The following is a 10,533-nucleotide window of genomic DNA, read 5'->3' as shown; positions in this document are numbered from 1 at the left end:
TTTTCAAAGCAGAGATCAAAAATAATAATTATAATAATAATGAAATAAAATAAAACTGATTGATTTTTTTGAAAGTTGCAACGAATTATTTTTTCAATCTAAGAGTCATAACCGTTATATCAGGTTAAAGCAAACATCTGTGTATAACTATATCAACAGAGTTCATGTGGTCCTTAAAACATTAAGGACCACACTGTATTGTAATTATGAAGTTATCTCAAACTTTAAAAAAAAAAAAAAGATTTTGTAACAAGAAATTAGGAACTACTAAAATTTATTATTGAATGTTGTGATGAATATGAACGCAATAAAATACAGTTATCTTCATAGTTTTACTGCCATTTCATTATCTTAAGGACCTTGCGAACTCCATTTAAAAGAAGACTATTGTATCGAATATATGCATGTAGTGATGGTAAGAATCGTAAATAAAGCTTGTAATAAAAGGAATTAAGCAAAGAAATTATAATAACTATATTTGGAGATAAATACAGCTGGTCGCAATTAATGAACACATTGAGCCAAAATTTACGAAAATCCGCTTCAGAATGTACAGAAACATCAGGATGCTATTTGCAAATTATCTAATCCAAAGAAAGCCCACGTAACTCACATATCTGGCAGAATAAAACGATTTTTAAAAAATGAATCATATAATATTCCTGAACATACATATTTCTGTTTTTAAAATGACACTTAACATTCCCTAATTCCTACAAATATAGAAAACAGAAATATGGGGAATAATATGAAGCCTCGTGAATGTGCATTATACTTATTATATTATCCATTTTTTTTCGGAATTCGCCCTACAACTCGGTATATAATTAATGCAAATTTGGTTTAAGTATTAAAGCTTCATAATTAAAAGTTAAGAACAACTTAAAAAGTACAAATGCCATATATAAAGATAACGTGTTCAAATACTAAAATCTTGGAAAATCATAAATAATTTATGAATCGATTCAAATTTTCTTTTCAAAGGAGATGAAAACAAAAGCAATATTTGCTTTTTGAGCAGAAATCAGTCCAAAAAATGTCTGTTGCTTAGAAATTTCGAGATATCTTGAATGGAGACATTGGTCATTTGAATGAAAATATTGTTTTCCAGTCTTTCAGCATTAATGTACTTTTATCATTAAAAGATTTTAAAAAAACTGAAAAAAAGTGTCTGGTTGTTTATTTAAATCGCCACTTTTTTTTAACTTTTTTTTGTTCTGTTCAAAAGGAAAATTAAGTAAAATGAATGATATGAATACTTTAAATAATGAATAATTTTTTGAAGCTTACCTATGAAGGTCAATATTAGACAACTAGTTTTAGAATAGACCTCTTTTTATAAGGAATAATAATCCAACCTACTGTCCGAGGAATTAACACACTAAAATCGTATTTTTTACTGTACTTTATTAGCAATAATTTTCTCACATATTTGTCAAGTTCTATAACTTGGTAATTTATGATCTGAAAGACAAACAGAAAAGCAAAATTTGGATACTTGAAACTATATTACTTTACATAGAACGAGTTTTGTGTAATGCTGATTTTTTTTTCTTTTTAAGTATATTCGGGCAAGTCAATTTCGTCGTTTTTTCAAAAAAAAATTTTTTAATTTTATTTTATGTTTGCTTGTTTTCCTGATTTAACTGAATTAGTGCAGCATTTTAACGGAGCGATTCTAATAGACTTAATAATTTATTGTCAGTTTTTTCTGTATGGTAAGGTAGATAGATATAACTGATAACATAGAATATTATGATTCTCGACGAATATATTATATTTCAGAACAATTGTTTTTCTTTTTTTATTAACTTATCTTTTTAACAGCGTTTTATGACATAATTTTTAAAACGGGTTACTAATGAACATTATTCTTTTATGGTCCCTTTACTTCTAAAAAAATTAAGAACGGTTTTTGTTTTGGTTTCTATTTAGTTTTTTTTTTTTTTTTTTTTTTTATTTCTAAAAAAAAAAAAAAAATTAAATAAATTATAATAATGTTTATATTATGAATCGTCAAGTAAGATGGTTTCTATTAGACTTTTATCTTCGTTTTCTTCTGAAAATATGGTAATTAAGAAACTGAGATGTTAAGCTGTAAAAAATTTTTTCAAAAATTAAGATCGATTTTTACTTTTTCTGTTTTGTTTTTGTATATTTTCTTTCTTTATGTCATTTTTGTTATAGTAATGCATTTTTAAAAGCGTTTCTGATAGACATTATCTTTTTTATTAATTTTTTTCCGGAAAATATTATATTTAAAGTTGTGGTGGCTCAGGGATTAGAACGTTTGCCTTCCTATGAGGTGAACCTTGTTCGAATCCCAGAGATGGCTGATCGATACAAATTCTGCAGACGGCTCGCACAGTGCTGAGGTAAAATATCCTCAGAGGTAGTCGGATCATAGGTTAGAGTCCGCTTGTCATCGGGCTAACCATGGGAGGTTTTTCTCTCCATGCAACGCAAATGCGAGCTAGTTTCATCAGAAAGTCCTCCACGAGGATAAATTTCTCTCAACGACGGTTATAAAATATTATTTATAGCATTGAAGTTTTGTTTTAAGAATTAACGAAATATTTTTTCCTACATTTTTTTTCAACTTAAGTTTTCTTTTCAATGTAGCAGTTGGCCAGGTTTTTATCCAAGTTATTTGCTTCTCTTAATTATTTTAAAACCTAATTATCTTAAAAACGTTTCTATAAAAAAACTTTTTTCCCCTTTCCACCAACAATATAGCTCAGTTTTGAATATTTTTCAATAACGACAACTAATTTATGTATAAAAAATACTTATTAAGAATTTTTTTTTTTTTTTTTTTTTTTTTTTTTCTAATTTGCTTTTCGGGTGCTGAATATTCGGTATTCTGCCAAATCACTATTCCATACATCCCTAAATGGATTCCAGTTCGTTGTGCAGACACATTTAATTTAAATTATTTTTTACTTGAAGTGAAAAAATGGTTCAAAAATTGATTTATTACGCCATTTTTATCATCATATACCAGTAATAATTTAATAAGTACTAATGTGGTTCATTAGACACCCCACTTCACATCTCCTGTTCATTTAAAAGGTTAGAAAATTTACTTGTTAATAAACACCTACAAAATAAGACATGCGAATTTAGATGAATTAAAATTAAAAAGTGGGCAAATAAATTAGCCGTTCTATAATAACTTGACAAGAAATTCAACCTATTACCTAAATCTAAAATTGTATTGCCTCAAAATAAAAAAATGGCCAAAAAAAGCTAGTTTATTTTTTAAATTACTATAATTACATGGTAGATTTTTGTAAAATGCAAAATTCATTATAATTACTAAATGATAAAAGGTAGTGGTCGGAACTAGCGCACAAGTAGAGAAATTACTGTAGTCGCTACTTTTTTTTGTAATGTGTAGTGTAGTTCGCTACTTTTTTAAAAAAGTAGTGAAGTGAGTAGTACGATATAAAAAACAGTAGTTTGTAGCGATTCCTGGTAAACTACTTTTATTGTTAGTTTAGTAAAAAAATTTTTAAAAAAAACGGTTCTAAAGCATTTAATTTTTCGAATTTCATGGCCACACAATTTCGCAAGTCCGCCAATGGAAACAATGAAAATGACCCTCTGTGGCTGCAGTTGCGCGTTAACAAGATTTACGTATTTGAATATCACGAATAGCTTAATATTTAAATTAACCATTACGAAAAAAAGATAAGTAATCACTTGGGTCACAAATGTACAGTGCGAAAAAAACAACCAAAATAACTTTTGATCTTATGTTAAGATGTTCAAGGTCTAGGATTTAATATTAACGGCTCAAGGGGGTGATCCGTTGAAAAGTTCCGACCACTTTTGCTCCAATTTTTTATTTTGTCATGTAAAACTTTGTTTAAAATGATGCAAAAAATTTTATATCTTACAACTCAACATTTTTTCGACCCTTATTAAATCAAATAAAAAATATTTACTAAAATAAACTTTTTGTATGGAATTATCTCTGGATAAACGAATTTTATAATTGCGGGAAATTTTTTTTTTTTAAATTTACTTAAAAAGTTCTCGAGATAAAGTAAAATACGCAGAGTAAGGGACTTGGGAGCGCTTCCCTGACCGAACTATTGGGATCAAATTTTGGGGGTCTGAAATCCGAATCCGTCAAAAAGATGGCATGTTTATTCAGAAAAAGTACGTTTTTGTGTCTGATTTCGTAACTTGAATTATCGTCTGCACTTATTAATTAGCATATTTGAGCTCACCCCCTTGAACCATTAAGAATGCATAAGATCTAATCATTTAATCATAAATTATTCAGGGTAGTCTTTTGTTTTTAAAGCATTGTACACTCGTGAAACATTAATGTTATTTCAAAGGTATATATTTTCGAAGTACTTAATTTCTTAAAAGGAAATAAAAGAGCGTTAAACAATTAAAAAATTTCATTATTTCGTTTTTCCAAAATTAAATATTCGTTGTCTAGAAAGGCATAAAAAGTAATATGAATAAATTCGAAAGAAAAAAAATTTGGGGAATAAATTGGCTCATGTATTCATGAATAAATATTTCTTAATGACTCCCTTATATTTAACTCTCCTTTAAGTAGCGAAGTAGTTAAGTTACTACAATTCCAAAGTAATTTGTAATCACTACAAACGTCGTTGTCGTTACTACATTTGTAACAAATGTAGAAAACTAGTAAAATAATGCAGTTTTTCTGACCACTGGTTAAGGGCTATTAAAGACACCTCTCGCATAATCAAAATTTTTACACAAGTAAAAAAAGGTAATACTTACCTTAATACAGGACTTGAAATTAATGATGGTTCTTTGGTTTGAGACTGCTAAAATCTCACTCAGGCCACCAAAAAATAATTATCAGTGATCCTCCAGGCCAGCAATTGATGTAAAGGGATTAGTTTAAGTCTCTATGCTATTTAGATTAGTTTAAGTCTCTATTTTTGTCATAAAAAAAGTATATTTCATAATTGTGACACCGCTCATTTCCTGTGTTTCATTTTCCCTTCATTAACTCTTTTTAAAAAAGAAAAAATACTACTTATCCATAAGTCCGCACCCATAAATTCAGCCATTTTATTTATTAACTAATTTATTTAAATGAAAAAGTGCTTTCATTGGAGACTAACTGCTTGCTTCAGCACAAATATCAAAAAATCTAATAGAGCACCGGTATTTCAGTTAAAAATGTGTATGGACATTTTAATTCAAAATTCTATCTCAATTATCATCTGTTTCAATTCTTTGAAAATTGTAATTTTATTAAAATCATGCAGAACTGTTTTTTTTTTTTCATGTAAAGTCAGTCTTTAATTCGTCTGAGAAAAAAATGATGGCTCAAAATGGACTCTTAATTAAGTCAGCAAAAGATGAAGTCTTTTTAGATGACGAAATAAAAAATGAAACATGCAAACCTTGGGAGATCCTCAGGTATAAAAAGACATGGTGGGAAATCATAAGAATGCATAATTAATAGAATGCATAATAAATTCAATGCCAGTGATGAGGAATCAATTTATAGTGATGATCTATGGCAAAGGGGTTGCTTTGTGTGTGTGTGACTCAAAATTTTATAATAATGGATATACTTTTCTTGTATCGTTCATTCATGAAGAACAGTGTTCATCTGGAATCTGTTACTGTGAATGACCGAAATTGGTGGTTGTTGACTATCAGTCACTTTGGTAAATGCCCAAAATAAATACTGTAGTCAAGTGACACTGCCCGGTATACCCTATACGGATGTTTCTTTAAGGTTCCGTGCCATTTAACCGGTACTTCGAACGCTGATGTTTCTCCTAATCTACCCCAAGCAGATATTAGAATATCAAATATTTCGGACATTCTCCAAGGCGACTATGTGACTGTGGACATTCACTGACTAAAGTAAACATCTTGATTTCGTTCATTCACGGAAACATAGAGAAATAGTCTTTCTTCTGACTGCACCCCATATGGTAAACAGATTTTTAAAAAAATTCTGAGTTCATAACTGTCAACAAACATGGTAAAAATTCAGGTTTAATAAAAAACTAACTTGAAAAATAATTCTAAAAAAAAAAAAAAAAATTACTTATTGTCTTATACTTCATTAAAAACACAAAGCATAGGAATTCCATTTTCCATACTGCATTCAATAAAGTTAAGTAAAAAATGCATTAGTTGTTAAAAATGTTTTAATGCTTAATGAAAATCAACAGTGAAATAAAAAGTTTGCTTCGCAGTTTATTGTCATGTCTATGACACGCGTAACAAACTACTTTTACACTTAAAATTTAAATGCAATGAAAATATGAATTTGAATATATTTAAAATCATTGACACTCATTTACAGAAGTATACTGTCAACGTAAAAAAATAAGTTTAAAATAAATTCTTTGAATTGGCTTAATTTATTGATTTACTTCAAACATTATATTTACTTAATTCCAGCGCTGTCTCACATGTGACACTTGTTATAATGAATGTATTTTATGACTTTGAAAAGAGTTTATTAGTCTTAAAAAATAAAGTACTGTTTTCACTTCATAAAATTTCTGTTTCTTAAAAGTTTGTAAATATATTATGATACAAGTGGTAGAAAAAAAATGACCAAGAAATTGTCCCACACAACATATAATGATGATTCCCTTATGAGTAAACTAATTATAAGTTAAATATAAAATGATTGCTTAAATGAGTTAATTTTTCAATCAAATCAAGAGTTTAAACAAATTCCAATTAATATTTATTATTTTTAGAAGAATAAATCTCCTAATTACACATCTGTGTGATTATATTATAATTATTTTTAGTAAATCTACGTCCTATACTCCATCCATGAAGCCGAGTGTCAATAGAAAGATTAGTTTCGAATTTTGGTCTTGTTCACATAAAACTGAAAAATGAACTTAAGAATATAGAGTGCTTCAAAAAATTTTTTGTAATTGCATGCTTTGAAGAAAGGAGGATTTGGATGAAAATTGATAATGCATATAATTAATAAGATGATTGTTAAATGTTTATTTTTGTTATAAGAAGATTTTGCATTTTTAATTTCCATAATTAAACAAATTATAAAAAAATTGCAATTTCGCACATTTTATACCTATTTGTTTAATATTTTCTACACCAAAATTTAGGTTTTTGACAGTAAATGTCAAATCAAAGAGTTAAATGTCAAAATAATTCAAGAATATAAATGATTTAACACTTGTTAATTCTGTACATAAATACTTCATATTTTAGGGTATTTGGCAATTGTCAGAAACTTGCTAACCCTGGTGGGTATACATTTTATTATAACTTTAATTGTTAAATTTAAAGAAACCCAGACTTAATAAATCACTTTTCATCAATACTGTTCTTAAATTGACAATTAATTGTAGAATAATCTTATTTTAAACATTTAACATTATTTGAATAACTTATGCGAACAAGCATCTGACATTAAATTTTAGATCTTAAGAGGTGTGAAAAATAATTTAAACCATACATAAAAACAATGAATCATACCTAAAAGCTAATGAAATTAACTACTAGAAGAATTTTCTTAAAAAGCATAAAAAGTTGGCAGCCCGATTAATCTTTCCATATCGTGATCTGCCATGCCAATTACAATTGACTTTAAACAGGGAGAAATAAAATAAAAAAAAAAACATGTAGTTAATGTTTGCCATAGGGTAGTATGAGTTATGCCCTTCCCCTTTTTACAATTTTTTTTTTTCAGTTTCTCACAGGCCACTGACCTCAAGTTGCCTCGGACGTATATGCATATTTTTATATATTTTCTAAAACTATTTTTAAACAAGAACATCAGAAATTTTTTTTATAAGTAATTTCAATATTTGTAGAAAACATTGAACACTAAAAAATGCTGAATATTTAAACTGTACATTACTATACGTTAATAATATTCAAACTTATTATGGAATCACTTTTAATAATTTATCCAATTAGTAATATTTTGCAATTTACAGCATCTGAGGGTAAATACAACTTTTACACGTAGTTAGTGAATATTTTCACTATATCATGCATCAAGGATAATTTTTTATCATTTATTATGAAAACTGTTAATAGCAAAAATTAAACAAGTAGAGGTGCAATCATATTTTCCTAATCTCATCAGTTATTACACGGAGAGATAAATTTAAGCTTATAATGAAAAGAATTTTTTTTTGTACCTCAAGAGAAAGTGCATATTTAATAACCATCTAGCAAATATATCTTAATATTTGATGCAATAAATTTTTCTCACTTCATAAAAATATCAGTAATATCGAAATACTTTCAATAGATGCATTATCTTAAAAACAATGGATATTTGCAAAAGTGCATAAGTTTGCTGCATAAATAAGTTATGTATTTGGTTACATACTAATGTTGAAATTTGTCTAGATGAATATGCACATTTTATAAGCCTTCATAAAAAATTTTGTAGAATAAGATTAGCTGGTTAAAAAACTAAGTCATTTTCTTTGAAATTCTAAAAAGAGAAATTAATACTTTGCTATAAAATTTAAATGTATTGATTGCATCCTTTAAAAAAATTCAACTGAATATGCAGACTAACAAAAATTATGAACTTTCTTCAAAATAAATTTTCTCTAATGAATAAATAATATCAATCTAATGCATATGTAAATAATTTAATTAACTAGAACTTATTATAGAGAGATTTATAAGAAACATTTCATAAAAGTAAAAAATTAGAAATTGAAAGTGCATAAATAAAATAGAAAATTCCATAAAATATAACTTTATTTAAACCATAAATAAAGGAAAATTTTGTTTAACAATAAACATTATACCATAGAATATTAAGTTTGGTTAGAGAATGTGATATGCAACATTAAAATGCCAATTTATAAATTGATGTTCAGAACACATGCAACTTCAAAAACAGCGTTAACAGAACTATCTAAACAAAACAAAAGAAAAAAAATTACACTACTCAATACACAACATTTGCTGTTCCTCGTAACATAAAAAGGATGAAAATCGAATGATGATACATGAAGATTATCAAATTATAATACACATGAATTAATGAAAGATGCAGATGAATATGTGCTAAAATTCAATTAAAATTTAATAAAAATATGCACATTTCAGTGAAAGACAATAGTCATGAACATTAGTACATATGAGTAATAATAATTTACCTTTCAAAAGATGTTTACACAGTTTCAAGTCCATAAATTAACCATCTTCGAACGATAACACAGTTCACGAAGGAAAAAAAAATGTCAACGTCCAGTGACAATTTGAAAAAGAAGTTGGTCTCACATTTACTTCTTCGCCTTTTTGGGGGCTGCTTTCTTTTTAGGTGAAGCCTTGGCTTTTTTAGGTTTTACAGCTAATTTCACTGCTTTGGGTTTCTTCGGAGAAGCAGCTTTTTTTGCAGGTTTTGCTTTCTTAGCAGGACTCTTCTTAGCCGCAGGTTTGGCGGCGGCTGTTTTCTTAGGTTTAGCTGCTTTTTTAGGAGTAGCTGTTTTAGCCTTTTTAGGTTTGGCTGCCTTGGTCGCTGCTGACTTCTTAGGTTTGGGCGCAGAGCTGCTCTTTTCTTTAGTACCAGTGCTGATTTTAAAAGATCCGTTGGCTCCTTTGCCCTTGGTTTGTACGAGACTCCCACCAGCGACTGCAGATTTGAGGTATTTTCTGATAAAAGGTGACATTTTATCAGCATCCACTTTGTAGTTGGCGGCAATATATTTTTTAATTGCAGCAAGCGATGAGCCTCCTTTTTCTTTTAAGGCAGTGATAGCCGCGGGAACCATCTTTGCGACGGGTGGATGAGAAGGCGCAACTTTCGGTTTTTTTGCCTTCGCAGTTTTGGTTTTTTTTGGCGTTGCAGGAGCAGCTTCAGTGCTTTCAACCATTTTTAATTACTGAATGAAGAATTCGTTGATAAAAACTAATAATCGGTCAACAAACAGAACGACGTAACGTCCAGAGTAGCGTGAAAGAGATTTGAATCGAAAACACGTTCAAGGCAGGCGCAGCTTATATAGAGTTGTAGCGGACCTCGCGGAAAGCTGTAAACAGAGAGCGCACCGTGTCACTACTCTTGTTCGAAACGATCGGACTTTCGCTCAAAGATTGTGTTTCTTCATCGACTTTGAAGGATGTTAAATACTTTGAATTTATTCAAAATATTTTGTTTGATCATTGTATCGTTATAGAACAGTCTTGTGAACCATTTTCCAATCCAAAAATATTTTATTTTAACCGCATCTTTTTTAAAAAACGTTCTTTCTGACGAGATCGATGAGCGAAAATTTATAAGTCTCTAATTGTTTCTCGTTTTTCTTGAAAATAAAATTTATTCATTACTGATCTATTATGTAATTATAAATTTTGAACAGTTTTAATTTGGTTTTTTAAGTCCTATTATAGTTTAAAGCCTCGAGAAGTTGATGAAAGTATTTTTTTTCGAGGTCACCTAACACACATCAGAGCCTTCACATCAAATCTGGGTCGCCATTACTTTAATGTTGTAACGATTTTTTTTAATTTAAATAAATTTTTTTTCATATTTTAAGTTATATTTGTAAA

The 10,533-nt window shown here is 28.5% G+C and overlaps 1 protein-coding gene across 1 annotated transcript; it reads right to left on the bottom strand.

Moving 5' to 3' along the window:
• Positions 1-8,718: 8,718 nt before the first annotated feature.
• Positions 8,719-10,076, bottom strand: LOC107442039 (histone H1-III). Its single transcript, XM_016055492.4, has one exon. The coding sequence runs from the start codon at positions 9,855-9,857 to the stop codon at positions 9,267-9,269; it is 591 nt and encodes a 196-aa protein (XP_015910978.1). The 5' UTR covers positions 9,858-10,076; the 3' UTR covers positions 8,719-9,266.
• Positions 10,077-10,533: the final 457 nt, after the last annotated feature.

Source organism: Parasteatoda tepidariorum, chromosome 8 (assembly GCF_982258835.1).
Source record: "Parasteatoda tepidariorum strain Cologne lab strain chromosome 8, Ptep-v5.0, whole genome shotgun sequence".
NCBI classification, from domain to species: Eukaryota; Metazoa; Arthropoda; class Arachnida; order Araneae; family Theridiidae; genus Parasteatoda; species Parasteatoda tepidariorum.
This window is presented reverse-complemented; position numbering and strand designations above follow the sequence as displayed.